At 37.5% G+C, this 20,308-nt stretch overlaps 1 protein-coding gene across 3 annotated transcripts in view; it reads right to left on the bottom strand.

The window, feature by feature from the left end:
• ASXL2 (ASXL transcriptional regulator 2) overlaps window positions 1-20,308 on the bottom strand; it is a 126,658-nt gene that overhangs the window by 71,815 nt on the left and 34,535 nt on the right. For 2 of the 3 annotated variants that reach the window (XM_027113654.1, XM_027113656.1), the window contains exons 2-3: window positions 8,971-9,053; window positions 8,765-8,767 (exon numbers count right to left, since the gene is read on the bottom strand). In XM_027113654.1, coding sequence (XP_026969455.1) covers window positions 8,765-8,767; window positions 8,971-9,053 — 86 coding nt within the window. The remainder of the gene's footprint in view (window positions 1-8,764; window positions 8,768-8,970; window positions 9,054-20,308) is intronic. The other variant, XM_027113655.1, reaches the window with a different exon arrangement.

Raw genomic sequence — 20,308 nt, 5'->3', positions numbered from 1 at the left:
ACTGAAGCTAGCGTGCCTAGAGTCCGTGCTCCACAACAAGAGAAGCCACCGCAATGAGAAGCCCGTGCACCGCAATGAAGAGTAGCCCCTGCTAACCACAACTAGAGAAAGCCCACGCACGGCAACAAAGACCCAATGCAGCCAAAAATAAATATTTATTTTACAAAATAAAAATACAGATAAATTAAAAGAATGGAAAAAATAAATATCACACAAACACTAATCAAAAGTATTCTATTAGGAAATTCCCTGGTGGCCCAGTGGTTAGGACCCCGTGCTTTCACTGCCAAGGGCCTGGGTTCAATCCCTGGTCGGGGAACTAAGATCCTTAATCCTAGGAGCCTCGTGCCTCACCACCAAAACGGGAAAAAAAGGTATTCTATTAGTATCCAAATAAACTTCAAAACAAAGACTATTATCAGGGATAAAGAGGGTAATTACAGAATGAACACAGGGTCAATTGACTAAGAAAACAATGCCCTTAATGCATATGTACCTAACAACAAATATGTAAAATACCTGAAGCAAAAACAGAAATAACAAAAAAGAGAAATAAACAAATGCACAATTATACCTGGAGACTTCAACACCCTTCTTTCAATTATCAATAAAACAAGTAGACAAAATCAGTAAGGATATAGACCATCTGAACACCCTATTAACCAAAATGACCTTACATTTACAGAACACTCTACCCCAGAAGAAAACATATACACATGCTTTTCAAGCATGTATGGAATATTTAATGCACCAAGATAGACCATAACCTGAATCATAAAATGATTAAAAAAAAAAAAAGACAAAAACAATAGAAAAAAAGCAGTGAAACAAAATTCTGGTCTCTTTTTTTGGTTTTTTTTTTTTTTTTGCGATACGCGGGCCTCTCACTGTTGTGGCCTCTCCCGCTGCGGAGCACAGGCTCCGGACGCGCAGGCTCAGCGGCCATGGCTAACGGGCCCAGCCACTCCGCGGCATGTGGGATCTTCCCGGACCGGGGCACGAACCCGTGTCCCCTGCATCGGCAGGCGGACTCTCAACCACTGCGCCACCAGGGAAGCCCTGGTCTCTTTTTGAAAAAAAAACAATAAAATTAACAAATCTCTAGCAAGACTGACAAAGACAGGAGAGAAAATAAAAATTACCAATATCAGGAACAAAACAGGGGACTTTGCTGGCGGTTCCATCCCTGGTTGGGAACTAAGATCCCACATGCCATGTGGCACAGCCCCACCCTCACCCCCCAAAAAACCAAAAGAACAAAACAGAGATGTCACTATATATTCTGCAACCATAAAAAAGACAGTGAGGGAACAGTGCAAACAATTTTACACAAATTAATTTGACAACTTAGAAGAAATGGACAAATGCTTCAGAAACAACAAACTACCAAAACTCAACTAATAAGAAACAAATAATTTGCATAGTCCTATAACCATTAAAGAAATCAAATTTGTTACTTAAAATCTCCTGAAAAAGAAACCTCCAAGTCCAGATGGTTTTCAATTGAGAATTCCACCAAAGATTTAAAGAACTAACACCAATTTTACAAAATATCTTCCAGAATACAGAAGAGGGAATGCTTTCCCCTTACGAACAAGCAGGCAAAGAAGTGTGTGCTCACCATTCTATCTCAACATAGTACTGGGAGTTCATAACAGCAAAATAAGAGAAGCGAATGGGATAGTGTAGAAGCACAGAGGCAACTCCAATGATATTTGGTGATAAGGACATTTCACAAGTGTTTTTACTATTATGTTTCATAATTTATGTATTTGTTACATATATTCTAAGTTTAGAATAATACAATTTTAGCTTAACCCAGAACAAAACAATAATAGGAGAGGATTTCAAGAAAAAGCAAATTCCAATTTGGAGACACTGGCTTTTGGGGCCTCATTCTATCCAAAATTATACGTTGGAATCAGATAATCTCTAAAGTCACCTCAGTTCTTACGTTTTTTTACTTTCTCCCATGTACAAATTTATCACTCAATTTTTTAAACCTTAAGTATAAAGAACGTGAATTTTCCATTTAAAAGCATAACTATATTTCTCGTCTATTTTCTCTGTAATTCTATGAATAAAATAATTAAAATAGTGAAGTCCCATTTGTCTCTGGTGTTGAGAGCCTATTCTTCTGATGGAAACTGATCATAAATCTTAAAAATTAATCTAGTAAGAGAGTGAGGATAATATTAAAATATAAGGTGATAATTCTCCTTTAAAAAAGAAAAATATTAAAAAAAAAAAAAAAGAAAAATATTGAGAGGGGGAAGATATGTTAAAATGCAGAGGAGGGCTTCCCCGGTGGCGCAGTGGTTGAGAGTCTGCCTGCCACTGCAGGCGACACGGGTTCGTGCCCCGGTCCGGGAAGATCCCACATGCCGCAGAGCAGCTGGGCCCGTGAGCCATGGCCGCTGAGCCTGCGCGTCCGGAGCCTGTGCTCCGCAAAGGGAGAGGCCACAACAGTGAGAGGCCCGCATACCGCAAAAAAAGTAAAATAAAATAAAAAATAAAAAAAATAAAATGCAGAGGAAAAGGCCATCAGCTTTGTGGAGGTAATAACTGAGTTGATTGTAAAAGATTGTCAAGATTTTTTCATAAAGAGAGGAAGATAAATGCTGGCTTAATGTCCTGAGTAAAGACAAGAAATCTCAGATCCTATACACGCAACAGCACTGCATCAGTTTAGCTGGGGTGCAGATGGAAAGAAATCAAGTAAACAAAAGTGGTACACGGGACCACTCAATGACCTCAGTTATTCTATGGAAAAACTACTGAAGGCTTCTGTGCCAGTTACCGATTTATTGACTTTTAGCTCCAAATCCAACCTTCTTTGCCCTTCTCTGTGACAATGGAGTTGGATTCTATAAACATTTCTCCTTTGCCAGCTGGCTCACTGTTAGTTTTGTCAGTATAGTGCTGGGAGAACACTGCAGAAAGAAAAAAGGGGGTCTTTTCTTTCCAGTTTTAGTGTGCTTTTGCCTGCTTGCTCTCATGGCTTGCAGCACCCAGCAATATGAGGGACACTCAATGGTGCTCACCCTTCAGCAATGTTCAGCAGAATGCCTGTGGGTGCCTTCCCAGAAAATTCTGCTGCTGCCTCAGCTGGCTCCCCAGTTGAGAAGCCAGCAGGAGGCTTTCCAGCAAGTTCTTCTACTACCCAGAAGGCAGTTTTCTATGTGCCACCCCCGGCTATGGCACCAGTGAACTTTGTCATCCACTGGACCAGAGCCCCACCTTCTCCAGGGAGAGCTGAATCACAACCCCTATGGACATGGAGGGGCCTCCTTGAAAGTTATTCCTTCCTGGGGCATGCTGCCTCAGCCCTACAGGTAGCAGCTGCTTCCCATATCTGTTATTACTGTATTCTTCTGTGTTATCTTTACCTTTCAATAGTTAACTCTTGGTTACCAGTTATTAACTTCCAGTTAATAAATTAACCAGTTAATAACTTCCCTGTTCAAACCATGTAGCTTTTGTCTGCTGATTGGACCCTGAGAACTACAGAATATAGCTCAAAGATGCAGAGATCTTTTACAAACTTAATTTTAAAAGATTAAAAAAAGAATGCCCCAAAGTCCAGAAACAGCTCCATGAAGCTGTGTGAGTATATTCAGGAGGCTGGAGTTTGAATTACCTCTGGGGTTTGTATTCATGACCGATGGGATAGTTTGTAATCACAGGAAGAAGTATGGACTCAAATCAGGAGAAAACAGGAATAAAGGGAGGCACTGAGAGAGTTTTCCTGTAAACTGTAAATATCTTAAGACATCATCATCAGACAAAAAGGAAACATCTTAAGTTTTTGAAAGGCTATTTTAAACACTGATGGCTAATGACAGCCATTTACTGTACAAGTTACATTGATTCAAGATAAAATAAAACCCTGAATAATTTCCCTTAGAAAGAAACTGAAGTACACAAACTGTATGAAGTGGATACATCTGTCTCTCTGAACCCTTGATTTCATTTGTAGTATCTTGAGAGGGAAACAAAAATAACTAACTATTCCTTCAATATTTAGATTCACATAAATGTATAGCATGATCTAGACTCAATAACACATCAGCTATAATGTGAATGGGGGTTTTTCAACCAAGTAAACTCGAAAAAACTCTCTATTCAGTCAACAATGCTGACTTTTTAAAAAGGAAACTGTCTACGTAAAAACAAATGATTAAAAGCTTACAGAATTTTTTCAAAAGGTTCTAACAGTACTTCACATTTGGAACTAGCAATTCTGTGTCGAAGAGCTCAACCCTAGGAAACTACTGCTAAGTTATCATTACTATATAAGTTAAGAGAAAGAACAAGTAGGCTATATTTCAGACATGGAAAATTGAACAAGGAAGTGAGATGTCACAACAAATTGTTTAAAAACCATTTTTAATTTTCTGAAATAACTATTTACTGGCAAACAGTACAGAAACTAAAGTCTTTTTCTTTAGGAGTGACCAAATACTGTAGTTAGAGCATCTATCTATCTAAATTACCAATAACTGCTACAACCTACAAGTCCCAAATTCTTCTTTCTTTTAAAATCTCTCTATCTTTTCTTCTTCCTAGGGGCTACTTCAACCCTTTTCACATCTCCTTATCTGTTCTAAACAGAACTAAGCTCCTTTTAGAACACTTCAAAATGTTCCTTTCACCTGAAACAACAAAATCCATATCTTCCCTATGACTCCCATGGGAAACTCTATCTTTAAAAGGAGTTCGTTTAGGTATCGGAAAAAAAAAAAAAAGGAATACACGAAGTCATAAGCTATTATGAGGGGGAAAATTCAAGGACCCTTTTTTTTCTCCATTTTCTAAAATGCTGATATGCTTTACAGTTATAAAACAGTATTTAATTTAAATGTTATAATATTCTAAGAATACTGTACGTTTCTAATTCATTCATTCAAAATTCCATATTTTGGGTAAATGATTTTCAATCTTATCACCTAACTTCTTAAAGGGACTAGTACCTCAATCCTTCTCAGCCAGGAGCCAATCACTTCATTTTTAATACTTCTTTTTGTTGACTGGTTGTGGCAAAATATACATAATAAAATGGCTAAAATGGTAACTTGTATAAGTGTACGATTTAGTGGCACTAAGTATTTACACTGTTGTGCAACCATTACCACTACCCATTTCAAGAACTTTTTCATCATCCCAGAGAGAAATTCTACCAATTAAACAATAACTCCCTATTCTCCCCTACTCTCAGCCCCTGGTAACCTCTATTCCATTTTCTGTCTCTAGGAGCTTGCCTATTCTAGGTATCTCATGTAAGTGGAATTCTACAATATTTGTCCTTTTGTGTCTGGCTTATTTCACTCAGCATTTTTTTAAATACATATATACATTCTCTTTCATATTTTTTTAAAATTTTTAATCGATTTACAATGTTGTGTTACTTACTACTGTACATCAAAATGAATCAGTTATACATATACTCAGCATGTTTTTAAGGTTCATCTATGTAGCATGTATCAGAATTTCATTCCTTCTTAAGGCTGAATACTACTACATTGACTGTATATACCACATTTTATTTATCCATTCATCTTCTGATGGACATTTGAGCTGCTTCCATTTTAATACATTTTAGAATAAAACAATATAGTATGGAATAATCAAAATCAAGCGAGAATCTTCAAAATGGGGGAGCAGAGGGAAAACAGCAAAGGGAAAAATAGCTAAAAAGTCTTGTATTGAGGATTAAGGAATGAAAATAAAACTGTAAAAAGGAGCACATCCTACCATCGTCGCTTCTGAGGGCCCCCAGGCCCTTGGCCTGCCTCCCCAGAGGCTCACTAAACCAGAGGCCAAAGTGCCCCCCCCTTCACCTACCACCCAAGTCCTCATGCCCTCTCAGGGCTGGGGGAGGAAGGGCTAAAGGAAGGCGGGGTTCCATGTACATATTTATCTCCCCCTTCCACATAGCCCCACAGACCTTTTGTACATTTTTACAGGGGTGCCCCTCCCAATAATCCCCCTTCCTGGTTAATTAAATGCTAAGACTGGTTCAAAAAAAAGAGCACATCTTCAATAAGCATAGTTACTTCGTTCCATAATGTACCTGAAAACTCTAAAGATTTTAAGACTACCATTTAAGACACATCATGCAGCAAGAGGATAAGCTAGAACTACATTTGAATGTCATCTTCCAATCACTGATACTTCATATATTCATTAACAAGTAGGTTTGCAAGGCCTGTTACGTGCCAAGCCGGGGGCGGGGGGGAGATAAATGTCACTGCCCTCATGGAGCTACTAGCTTAATGTAAGCTATAGAGAAGCTACATGATTTTTTTGAAAGACCAAAGCGATATGTAATTTCAAATCTTAAGTGCTATAAAGAAAGAACACAGAACACTATATACCAAACTAAAAACGGAAAATGTGATCTAGATTGGGAAGTCAGCCAAAGTTCTCTGGAAGAGACATGTTCAAGCTGACACCTGAAAAAAAACAACAGTTAACTAAGTAAAGGGGTCAGCATGTACAAAGGCTGAGGTGGGAATTAGCTTCCCTACACAACTGGGAAGTGACAAAACGAAAGTGACCCCAAAAAAGCTATGGGAATGTCGATTGCACTTCAGTTAGAGAGAAGATAATAAGCAAATAAACTGAGAAGGAGCTTGCAGAGCAAGGAAGGAAAGCAGGAATGTTTGGTCACTTCAGGTAATGATACAGAGTTTCAAAAGGAAGCAGTAGTCATCTGTGTTAAGTAATGCTGAGAGGTAACAAGAGAGGCAAAACTAAAAGGCCAGTGGAGGTGACAAAATGGAAGTCACTGGTGACTTTAAAAGTACTGCTTTGTGGTCACGTAACTGTATCACCACAATATAGTTTAACCAAGAATAGCTTCTTGTGAGTTGTTACTAAGTGAAGTCAGAAGCTATTTTTGATGACTCCACCATCTTGCTACATTTTTTTTTTTAAGTTCTTCTTTTTTTCCCCTTCTGTTCTTTATTTATTTAGTATTCTTTCTTATTTACTGTTCTTGCCTACTCTCTAGAAATAATAATGACAAGTTTAAAGTCAGAGCCTTACTGAGTTAGAGATAAATGATCCTGCAATTGTCATTTAGACCTAGGACACTGATGGAGTCGGATCTCTTTTATTTTTTTTTATTTTTTTTTTGCGGTACGCAGGCCTCTCACTGCTGTGGCCTCCCCCGTTGCGGAGCCCAGGCTCTGGACGCGCAGGCTCAGCGGCCATGGCTCACGGGCCCAGCCGCTCCGCGGCATGTGGATCTTCCTGGACCAGGGCATGAACCCGTGTCCCCTGCATCGGCAGGTGGACTCTCAACCACTGCGCCACCAGGGAAGCCCGAGTCTGATCTCTTTACATAAGATTTCCTGGTCTATTTCCCCAGTGTGTATTTTTAGGAATAGAAAATTTTATGAAATTTTTACGAATAGTCTAATTTTATGAAAAGAAATGAAATCTCTTGCTCATTCCTGTTCTATAAAACCCAATAGTGTTATAAAGAAAATTAGAATACGTTAGTAGAATTTGTTCCTCAGAGTAATAACCAAATGCCATAGTGCTCCCTCCTTTCTCATCATTGTGACAATCAAAAATAGCCCCCCAAAATCCTAACCACTTTCGCTATGGGTATTACACTATACCAGAGGTCCCCAACCTTTTTGACACCAGGGACTAGTTTCATGGAAGACAATTTTTCCATTAACTGGGGCAGGGGGTGGGGTGGGTGGAGGATGATTTGGGGATGATTCAAGTACATTACACTTATTGTGCACTTTTTTTCCATTATTACATTGTAATATATAATGAAATAATTGTACAACTCACCTTAATGCAGAATCAGTGGGAGCCCTGAGCTTGTTTTCACTTGTCACTCACTGATAGGATTTTGATATGAGTCTGCAAGCAATTGATTTATTACGGTCTCTGTGCAGTCAAACCTCACTAATGATAATCTGTATTTGCAGCCGCTCCCCAGCACTTGCATCACAGCCTCAGCTCCACCTCAGATCATCAGGCATTAGATTCGCATAAGGAGCACGCAACCTAGACCCTCGCATGAGCAGTTCACAGTAGGGTTCCTTTAAAAATCTAATGCTGCAGCTGATCTGACAGGAGGCAGAGCTCAGGCGGTAATGCAAGTGATGGGGAGCGGCTGTAAATACAGATGAAGCTTCACTCGCTCGCCCGCCACTCACCTCCTGCTGTGCGGCCCAGTTCCTAATAGGCCATGGACCACTAGTGGTCTGTGGCCCGTGGGGTTGGGGACCCCTGCACTATACCAGCCCCAGGTGAGAACAACTAGTAGCACTGTAACCTTTTTCTCTTAATGAAAATATCTCTAATGTAGACACCCGGATTTCTGCCTTAACATATAAAATATAATGAACATAATTTTAATATTTCTTGATGGCAGAGGGTCTTGACTATGAACAGTGACTATTATGTGCTATTGTAATATAATAAAGCTCTTAGAAATTAAAGTGTGTTCTATCTTTGGTCCTATATTAATTGACCCCAGGCTGTTTTATTTGAACATAGTAAGACGATTACTTGAAACACATACTGCTTTATGTATCTTTTCCATTTAATTCTTTTTGGCCAAGGTTATTTTTTCCTAGACTGTTTACATCTACCATTCTCCCTGAACTAGAGGACTTCTAAATTTGCTAATGACTAAGCTTATTAAATCAAAAGCCTGAACTGATAGATGAAGGCTTGAAGATGGCTCCAGGCCTTCCTAAGAATTAAAGTGCATGGGTGTGGAGATAGCAACCTTCTAAGAATTTTTTTCTAACTTACTTTTGGTTTTGTAACTGTGCTATGACTGAAAACTCCAAAGATCTGAGCTGAATAAATCATAAATTAACAAAGCAGTTATTACTAAATAATCAATCTTCAGGACTAAAGTAGACTGCTATATACTATAAAATATTCTAATCAAGTATTATAATTATTACTAATAATACTTAAATAACTCACCTGATTTCTTTTAGTCCTTCTCTCTGGATAACTTGAAGAATTTCTTTATGACTCATGGGTGTATTGGGATATTTTTCTAAGACCTGAGAAACAAGTATATAATAGTAAATTATTTTAATTTCTTATTATAATTACATATATAAATTATATTTATTATAGCTATGTATTAATTTCCTCCAGCATATACAAATCCAGAGACTTTTCATCCCTTAAATTTTTGGATAATAAGTGGAAAATTAATGAAACGTAAATAGGATATTCTCTCCTTCAGTCACAAACCCTAAGTCAAATCCTGAAGCAGAAACGGATCAAAAAGGATAAGATTAATAATTCAATTATTATTAATGCATAATGTGAAATTATGTTTACTTTCTGCCTCCACTCCCTCATCACATGACTACCTGTGGACTTACTGGAAGCACCTTAAAGATTATCCATCTTTACATCTCCAAACAAAGTCTAGTACATCTTGGTTGCTCAGTAATTTCTTAACCAAAACAAAAGAACAATACAGTTATAATGAAATTAAAATGGTATCCGTGTTCTGGTTCTGGTGAAGATGATGTAATAAGCATAAATTATCCTGTCTCTCCCGAATACAACTAAAAACCTGGACAGAATGCATGGAGCAGCTATCTGAGGACTCTGAAAATGGTAGCAGTTGGTTTCAGGGAGGAAACCAAAATTAGAAGTACTACTAACCCAGCAGTGAGTTTCCTGGTTTTGTTTCCCCTAGGTAGACTCAAGGGCAGTCCAAACTCAGAACTGCACAGTAAGTGCAGACAGAAATGGCTCCAAGAGAAGTCTTCTATTTTTTTTGTCCAAAAAGCAGTAAAGGGGGCCCCTAAAAGGGAGGACAATCCTCTGAGGGTTTTTTTCCCTTTCTCTCAGACCCTGCCCCCAAGGAATCCAAAGGCAGCAGCTGTGGCAGTGATGATACCAGCAGTGGCTGGACAGGGACCTAAAACTTCAAGAAAGCAGATTCCTTCCGATCCCATGAGTGTGGAGGGAATTCCCATGGTTTATATTCTTTCTCCACCATCCTGTTGCTTGGCATCAAAGGCAGATGCAGTTGTGGAAGTGTGCAGCAAAACACCAAAATGAAAACCTTAGTTATCTAGCCATAGGACAAGGAAGAAGGGTCTCTAAGAGCCAGAAAGTGTCAGGGAACTTGCAAAGAGAAAGGAGCTCAAGAAAGTGACACCATGAAGTTCTATAAACACTCCTGGGGTCACCCAAGAACTATGCCTATGTGGATCTGACCCTAAACATACTATCAGGTTCCCAAATTTGCCACTCGGTGGTGTACATGCGGGACAGATAGAAACAAAGGCTTTGAAAACTAGTCATTGGAATTTTAGTGCACAGAAGGGTAGGCAGAAACTTATGACCTGAACCTAACAGGACCAAATGCCCGCTTAAAAAAATCCTCCCATCCCTAAAAATAAAGTAATAACAACAACAACATTCTCCATATCATTTAAATGAGACAGAGTATCATAACGTTAACATCAAAATGTCTAATATATGATCCAAAATTACTTGACATATGAAGAACCAGGAAAATCTCAATAACTCACAAGAGAAAAGACAACCTACACACAACAAACCCAAGATGCTACAGACTCTGGAATTTTCAGACAAAGACTTTAAGGCAGCTACTATAACCATGCTTCAAGAAGCCAGAAAGATGATTCTTGGGGGGAAAAAAAATAGTTAAGAGTCTCAGCAGAGAAGTAAGATTCATTACATTATTGTGTGTGTGCCTATGTGGTGTATAAAGCAAATAAAAATTTAAGACTAAAAACCACAATATCCAAAGTAAACCCAAAATTCTCTGGAGGGGCTCGACTGTAGAAGGGAGATAACAGAGGAGAGAATCAGTAAACCTGAAGATAGAGCAATAGAAACTATCCAATCTGATGTACAGAGAGAAAAATGATAGAAAAAATAAATGAACAAAGCCAACGGGACAATATCAAAAGGTTTAACATTCATGTCATCAGAGTCCCCAAAGGAGAAGATAAAGAGTAGCACACAGAAAACATACTTAAAGAAATAGCAGCAGAAAACTTCCCAAATTTGGTGAAAGATATACACTTACAATTTCAAAAGAATCAATGAATCTCAAACAACATAAATTCAAAGAAACCTGTACCCAGATATATCATAATCAAATTACTGAAAACTAAAGAAAATTTTAAAATCTTGAAGGCAGCCAAGGAAAAACAACCTTCCACTTAGGAGAAAAACAATTCCACTGACTGTGGGTTTCTCATCAGAAACTATGGAAGGCAGAAACAGTGAAGAACATTTTTAAGTGCTGAAAGGGAAGGACTTAATTCCAAAATTCCTATCTAGCAAAAATATCCTCCAAAAATGAAGGGGAAATCAAGACATTCTTAGATTAAAGGGAAATGAAGAGTATTTGCCATTAACAGACTTCTATTTTATTTTATTTATTTTTAAATTTATTTATTTATTTTTGGCTGCGTTGGGTCTTCGTTGCTGCACGCCGGCTTTCTCTAGTTGCAGCGAGCGGGGACTACTCTCCGTTGCAGTGCGAGGGCTTCTCATTGTGGTGGCTTCTCTTGTTGTGGGGCACGGGCTCCAGGCGCGCAGGCTTCAGTAGCTGTGGCTCAGTAGTTGTGGCGCACGGGCTTAGTTGCCTCTGTGGCATGTGGGCTCTTCCCAGACCAAGGCTCGAACCCGTGTCTCCTGCACTGGCAGGCAGATTCTTAACCACTGTGCCACCAGGGGAGTCCTAACAGGCTTACTTTAAATTGACTTCTTTTAAGTCAATTCTGGTTTCTTTACTTTTTTTTTTTTTTAATCCAAATTTTAGGTAGAAACTCTCTTATACCTAAATCACTTTCTATTCTTAGAACCCTTGGCAATTAACAAATGCAAGTGAAAGCTAAAATTGAACCAATTCTGAATAATCTATACTATACTATCAAAAGAATATCCATTAGTACAGCAAGTCAAAAACAACAGATACAGGACTTGTGTAATAGAAACCACTTGAAGTCAGATATCCTAGATCAGCCAGTAAGGTATCAAAATGTGATGTCAACAACTACCATTTATAAAGAAGACACAAACAAGTGCAGATCATTCTCTCGGTTAAACGTCTCAGCAACCTTAAAAGACAAGCCTTATTACCCCCATTTAAAAAGTGGGATAACTAATGCTCAATAAGCAAATTTCCAAACATAATGCAGCAAGACAAGTGGCAGTCGGCATTCAAACTCAGGGATATCCTGCACCCTACAGCTCACTGTGTCCTGGTCTGCATCTCTTTTTTCATTTGTTTAATCATAAAATCCAACAAATATATTTCTGTTTGTCATCCTCCCTGAGCTCTATACTACATCAGATAAATGTTATTAACCTTTCCCTCCTTAGACACTGCTCTCTCCAGACCTTTTTTTCCCAAAATGTTTCTTCTTGGTCTTTTTCTGTGGCCATCCCTTAAATACTTTACAAGCATCATTTTGCAGCTTTTGCTTTTCACTCCAACCCTCCCTGAATAAAATCATCCATTCCCAAGACTTCATCAATCACCCCTATTTTGATAAATGAAAAGAAGCAGCACAGTCCGTTTATAACTGCTTTTAAACATCAACCTCGGATGTTCCATCTCAAACTTAACATGTCCAAAATTTAACTTACTACCTTTATCCAAATTAAGGCCCATACAGAAAACTGGACCTGTATTTACTGTCTATATACTATTATAAAATTGTATAAAATTACTGAAAAAGAAAAAAAATACACCATGGACATGAGCAGATAGCTCATAAAAGAGTTAAAACAACTGGATAAAAGACATGAAAAAATATTTGCATACTGAAATACTTACAGATGAAATTATATGATGTTGGGGATTTGCTTCAAAATTACACAAGAAGAAATTTAGATAGGAGTTTAAGTATTGCAAGACTGGCTATAAGCTGATAATTATAGAAGCTACAAGATGGGTACAAAGATATTATATTATTGTTGGCTTTTGTGTACACATTCAATATCCCAGAATAAAATTTTATGGGAAAAACGATATTGAATGTCTGACTTCACTAACAATTAAATACAAAAAAAAATCACTTTTCAATGGTTTTTTCCCCTACTATTTTGGATAGCAAAAACGTGGCAATAGTAAATGAACACCATGAAATGGAAATGTACACACAATCTATTGATAATATAAGAAAATATTCATTATATTACTCAATAAAGAAAAAAGTTTAAAGGCTTCTTATCTAATAATAAGATATTAACAAAACTGGTATACCTACACAATTGAATATTATATAGCTATATATGAAAAGACACTGTGTGGGGGCTGGGGACAGGGGGTCTTCTTTCAGTCTTCCTCAAATCTTGGTGTGGAATACAGGTTCTGGACAACAGAATGTGAGGGGGAGTGATAGGGAGTGATAACTTCAAAAACCCAGATTTTCAAAAGGCAGGGACACATCCCTCTTTGGCCCTTCCTCCACCCTGTTGATTTTAAAGTGGAGGAGGTAACAAAGCCATTCTGAACCATACAGATAAGGATGCACCCTAAGAACGGTGGACTAACTACACCTCCAGACTGTTGCATGAAAGAGAAATAAACTTCCAAATCATTTAAGGAACTGTTATAGGCAGCCAAAGTTATGCCTAATATGACTCACCAATCTATTCACATGACACTTAAGTAATCGTCCTAAAACTTAAATTACATATTCCTCTGGGTTTTTTTTGTTTTTTTGCGGTACACGGGCCTCTCACTGCTGTGGCCTCTCCCGTTGCGGAGCACAGGCTCCGGACGTGCAGGCCCAGCGGCCATGGCTCACGGGCCCAGCCGCTCTGCGGCATGTGGGATCTTCCCGGACTGGGGCATGAACCCGTGTCCCCTGCATCGGCAGGCAGACTCTCAACCACTGCACCACCAGGGAAGCCTCTATTCCTCTGATTTTTAAGCTCCCTGTCACTTTTTTAAAAAAATTAACTAAAATTAAAATAAAATCTGAATTCCCAATACAGTTTAAAAGATTCTACATGAAACTCTACATCTCGCTTTTCTCACATTACCTTCTTGCCCTTTCTCAAACATAACCAATTCATTCCTTATTCAGGGTCTCTATACCTGCTCCCTCCTCTTGCAATGTTTTTCCCCAGAGATTCATGGACTCTCTCCCTCACTTCACTTCTTCAGAGATATTCCTGACCACTCTAAAATACACTCAGACACTCACAAGCACCACCACTGCTAAACACACACACACACACATTTTATTACTTTAGCCAGATTTTCCCCCCAGCTTTACTGAGATATAATCGACAAACAACACTATGTAAGTTTAAGGTGTACAACGTGATGATTTGATATACATATATATTGTTCAATGATTACCACATTAAGGTTGATTAGCACATTCATTGCCTCACACAGGTACCCTTTCCTGTGTGTGGTGACAACATTTCAGACCTACTCTGTAAGCAAATTTCAAGTATATAATGCAGTATTGTTAACGATAGTCATCATGCTGTGCATCAGATCCCCAGAACATATTCATCTTATAACTGCTCATTTGTATCCTTCGACCAACATCTCCCAATTCCTCCTACCACTCAACTCCTGGTAATCATCAATCTATACTGTTTTTAAGAGTTTAACTTCTTTGGATTCCATATATAAATGAGATCATGCAGTATTTGTCTCTGTCTGACTTATTTCACTTAGCAGAATGCCTTCAAGGTTCATCTAAGTTATCGCATATGGTACATTTTCCTCTTTTTATGGCTGAATAATATTATTACATACATATATATATATAAATTTTCTTTATCCAGTCATCTGTTGTTGGACACTTACGTTTTTTCCATGTCTTGGCTACTGTGAAAAATCCTGCAATGAACCAAGGGTGCAGATCTCTCTCCAAGACAGTAATTTCATTTCCTTCGGATATATCCCCAGAAGTAGGACTGCTGGATCATATGGTAGTTCTATTTTTAAATTTTTGAGGAACCTACAAACTGTTTTCCATAATGCTGTACCAATTTACGTAACATAAAAAGAGTTCTTACGTAGAGATACACACATAAAAGATGGCCAAAAAAGAACACAAAAGACTGATATCCCTTTCAAAGAAAAACTCGAGCTCACCCCAAACATTAAAGACATATCTTCCTATAGTGCTGCCCAGATAATACATACAAAAATTTTACATCTTTCTCTTAATTCCTACATACAACTGCCTTACAGTTACAAACATCATGTAGCCATTCTATTTCATATGCCCCTCACAACAATCCAAGAAACAGCAGAGCAGGTTTAGTTATAATTTTACCAGAAAGGAAAGTAAGACTCAAGAGAATAGCATAGCCTAAACTTAAGATGTCAGAACTCTTAATTCCCCACACTAAAGAGGGTACTAATAAAGCTTTATATAAAGCAAAGATTTCAATGAGGAAAAAAATTTTCTTTTGTCAACTAAAATATGCATTGGAATGATGAAAACTATACTTCTGCTGAATGATGGGTAGGTTCTTACTTGCTGAGGCAGAAAAACTAAGAGGACTGCAGAAACGTTGCTTGATATTTTGGTTAAGATGGGGATTGTGACCATCAAGTATAAAGATCAGATACAGACCTTTTTCTCACAGGTCTTTTCTGAAATGTGACAAAACTAGCTTAATGCAAATGGCAGCCCCCACATATATCTATAATTAAGTCAATATCTTAAGAGGTGGGTTCCTGGCTGTGTCTTTGATAGTGAACAAGAACATAAAACTGAAAAATAAGATCCTGGTGGGGCCTAGGAAGATTCTTTGTATTTCTCAAACTGTGGTTCTCAAACTCTAGACAACGGTGTTCCACCAACTTACAGTGATATTTCATAGTATTCCACACAGAAATTCATTTCATGTGCTGAGTTAAACCTATACACAGTCATATATACCATATATAAAGCAACAAGGGCTTCCCCCCAATGGTAATACATATTCATTCTAGAAAATTTAGACCATACTCCCCCCCCACCTCAAATTATATGCAAAGGGGGATTCTGCCATGAGAGAATAAGATTTAACATTTTGGCTGTCCCTTCCACAGGTTTTTTCTATAACATTTTGCAGTTGACATCCTTCTGCATATACTAGTTTGTACCTCTTTTTAAAAGCCCTTTTTGCAAATCTTGCAACAGTTATTATTGATATATTTCATAGCAGCATGATACTCCACTGATTGATATATATACATATATACACACATACATATACACACTAAATCACTTAATCCATTTCCTACTGTTGCACATTTAGACTGCTTAAAGAGGCACTCTTTCCCGATGGTTACCAACACATGTTTAGAGTGAGACAGATCTTAATTTTATACCTGACTCTAAAATTTAAAGCTCTGTGACCTTAGAAAGTTAATCTCTGGGTCTTAGTTTCATCAGTAAAATCAAAACAAGAAAAACATCTATAACTCATGGAGTGGCCATGGGAGACAAACAGAATATTTTATTTTGAGCTGCTTAGCTCAGAATTTGAGGATATATAAAATTCTCAATAAATGTGTGCTATTGTCTCCTTTTTTTTTCTTTAACTGTAACAAATGCCACCAAGTGCTTCTGACTATTTTCAAAGTCTTCTAACAACTGGAACTGCTGTATAAAGTTATTTTAATATATAATATTGCCAAATTGCTTTCCACCATGTGTACGGGAGTTTCACTACTGTTAACCATTAACCAACATTCATATTACTTTTTAAATCCTTGGTAATTATTTGAAAAAATATATAAAAAATTTTTAATTTTAGCTACTAATGAAGTTGAACTTGTGCTACGTTTTTAGACTTTCATATTTCCTCTTTTTGAAATAAGCTATCTGATCTAAATAAAAATCAGATTAAAAAATAAAATTATAGGGCTTCCCTGGTGGCGCAGTGGTTGAGAGTCCGCCTGCCGATGCAGGGGACACGAGTTTGTGCCCCCGTCTGGGAAGATCCCACATGCCGCGGAGCGGCTGGGCCCGTGACCCATGGCCGCTGAGCCTGCGCGTCCGGAGCCTGTGCTCCTCAACGGGAGAGGCCACAACAGTGAGAGGCCCGCGCACCCCTCCCCCCAAAAAATAAATAAAATAAAATTATAAAATTTAATAGCTACATCACACGCAAAAAAAAATCAGAGGTCTGTTTGAACATCAGAAATACATTCCTTTTATTTCCATTACAGAAAGTAGTATATTCAATGATTTGTCAGATAAAATTACAACTCTACCTAAACAAAATTTATTTCTGCCAACAAATTAAAAGAGTGAAAATGCACAACCTATTGGACAAAAGCAAAAATGCATCAAAAGCATTGGTGTAGGGACTTCCCTGGTGGCGCAGTGGTTAAGAATTTGCCTGCCATTGCAGGGGACACGGGTTCAAGCCCTGGTCTGGGAAGATCCCACATGCCGTGGAGCAACTAAGCCTGTGCGCCACAACTACTGGGCCTGCGAGCCACAACTACTGAAGCCACATGCCACAACTACTGAAGCCCGCACACCTAGAGCCTGTGATCCGCAACAAGAGAAGCCACCGCACCGCAACGAAGAGTAGCCCCCGCTCACCACAACTAGAGAAAGCCTGTGCGCAGCAACGAAGACCCAACGCAGCCAAAAATTAATTAATTAATTTTTAAAAGACTTAAAAAGCATTGGTGTAGGTATAAGTGAGGCTTTATATTTAGTTGCTATTCCAGGCCGATTCACTTCTAACACAGAACTCCCCCTCAAACAGCCCATTTGGTTACTGGAAGAAAACATACTGCCACTGAAGTCTAAGAACTCTGTTGCTACAACTTCTGCTTAAGAAAAGTGGGAAGATATAGAGATTTTTGTAAACCATACTGAAAAACGCTGGAGTTGATACAAGAAAAACACCTTGTGCAACAGGTGTTATGCTTGCCTTAATCAAAAAATAGAAGGGATTTCTAGGGAAACTGATATAATCATCTACCTGGCAATTAAATTTTACTCTGTTACTATCATTAGGAAATCCTGAATACTAAAATGTATGACACAAATTTACATAACACTACAAATGTGGGATTTGCTTTATTTTCTTCCACATTTCAAGTTTTTATAACAAATACTCCAAACCAGCATACAATGGATTGACTAAGACTCAGTTTTGGTGGTCTCTGTAAAGGATGTTATTAACATAATTAAGAGGTTTCAGTTGGGGGGAAAAAGTTTAATCGATGCAAAATATGAAAGTGCTTCAAAGTGTATAGAGCTCAAATAGCCTGCACCTAATAGCTCTAAGACATAATATTGATGACTAAAAGCTCTCAATCTTAACCCTTCATCTGTATAATGAGGGTAGTAACACCCTCATAGATAGGAACATTAAGTAAAACATTCTGCAGTATTCTTAACTTAGCACAAGTGACATAAATGGTAGCTTTTGTTATTACTAATAAATTATATGACAAAAATCTTTTCCAGTCACATTTGATATCCTGATCTAAAATTTCACCAGTATTCTTAAGGGGGATGAAAAATACAAAAGATAGCATGTTTTTCTCCGGCTGCCCCTTTGATTTTTCCACTATTTTTTTTCACAAGTAGTTAACAATGCCCTATACTGCCAATAATACTAAACATTAGACAAAAACTAAAATTTACAAAAATATGAAACAGCTTTAAGTTAAATGCCAAGACTTCAGTCCCTATAAAGTCACTTGTATGTTCTTTAAATCCTATTTACATTACAGATATCCAAATATAAAGACTAGATATTAAGCTATTCTGCAAGAAAAACAAGCACAAAATATCACGGAATAAGGCACTTACATTCATATGCAAAAATATTTTGATTAATTCATCATAATGAGGCAGAATATCAGAGTTCAAATCCCAACTCTACCAGAAAGTGGTGATGAGCAAACTGGGGAATGTGGCTGCCCTACTGTTCATCTGAACTGGTGGCTTTCTGTCCAAGAAGCTACAAAATGGAAATTAATAAAAATTTCTCTGGCATATCAAATCTTAATAGAAAGGTAACTATTAATCCACTATCAGAATGAACTCTATTTAGAATTTAAAACATTTATATTATCCATGGTAATGGTAATAATAAAAATATTTTGATTTATTATCTAGAGCAAGGAATTACTTTATTTTAATATGGGTGAATTTTACTATTTATATAAAAATACTTAAGTATGCTGACATAGGACATTAAGCTATTGGAAACAGAGACCTAAAATTTCTGTGTGCCTTTTTAATGAAAATTAATTTCATTGACTTTCTAGGTATACTGTTTTTTCAAGAAATAAAATAGAAGAAACCAGTTAGTTAAAACTGCTTAAGGGATGTTTACTTTCCTTAAAAAAAAAAAGTTTATGACTAGTACCTTTACATACTAGGCATCTGAAATTAATTTTAATTTAGAAAATTATTTATGCTAAATTTTCTCAATATTTAAAACTATAAATCATTTAGTTTGGGAGAGAAAGAGAAATGTTTTTCAACTAAAGACTTAAGTATTCTACTTTTTAACTTTTTAGTATGAACATTTTAAAATATATACAAAAGTAGAGAGGAACTTCCCTGGCCATTCAGTGGTTAAGACTCTGCACTTCCACTGCAGGCGGTGTGGGTTCGATCCCTGGTAGGGGAACTAAGATCCCACGGGCCTTGACGTGTGGCCAAAAAATTTAAAAAAAAAATTGTTTTGAAAAAAAAAAAATTATTGGGAACACTGCAATCAACAATTGTCGACACATGGCTTACTTTGTTTCATCTATACCTCCAGCCACTCTACCTCTACAAAGTGGATTATCCTGAAGCAAATCTCAAACATTTCATTCATAAATACTTTAGTACAGATCTCTAAAAAAGGATAAGGACTCATTTTTTTAAAGATAAAAATACCATTTTATACCTCAGAATGTAACTATAGTTCCTTCATTATCAAATTATTTACACAATGTCTTCCATTTTCATGGGGGGAAAAACACTTTTAACAGTTAGTTTGTTCAAATCGGTATCCAAAGAAGACCCATACATACCACATTTGGTTAACACATGTCTTAAAGTCTCTGTTAATCTATGGATTTCTCCTTGTTTTCTTCCAATTTATTTACTGAAGAAACCAAGAAAACTGTACTATAGTTTCCCACATTCTGTATTTTGCTAATTGTATGGTACTCTGTCCCTCATATTTCCTGAAAATTAGAATTACCTAGAGGGCTGCTCAGATTCAGATTTTGTTTTACCAAAAGAACTTCATAGACAGTGTTGTTTACTTCCCCTCCCCCTCCCCCCACCCCACACACATGAGAAATATCTGT

The sequence above is a fragment of the Aethalodelphis obliquidens genome, unplaced genomic scaffold (genome assembly GCF_003676395.1).
Source record: "Aethalodelphis obliquidens isolate GAN/ISIS:26980383/991018 unplaced genomic scaffold, ASM367639v1 scaffold12, whole genome shotgun sequence".
Taxonomy (NCBI): Eukaryota; Metazoa; Chordata; class Mammalia; order Artiodactyla; family Delphinidae; genus Aethalodelphis; species Aethalodelphis obliquidens.
The sequence above is the reverse complement of the archived record's forward strand: the minus strand, read 5'-3'. Positions and strand labels throughout refer to the sequence as shown.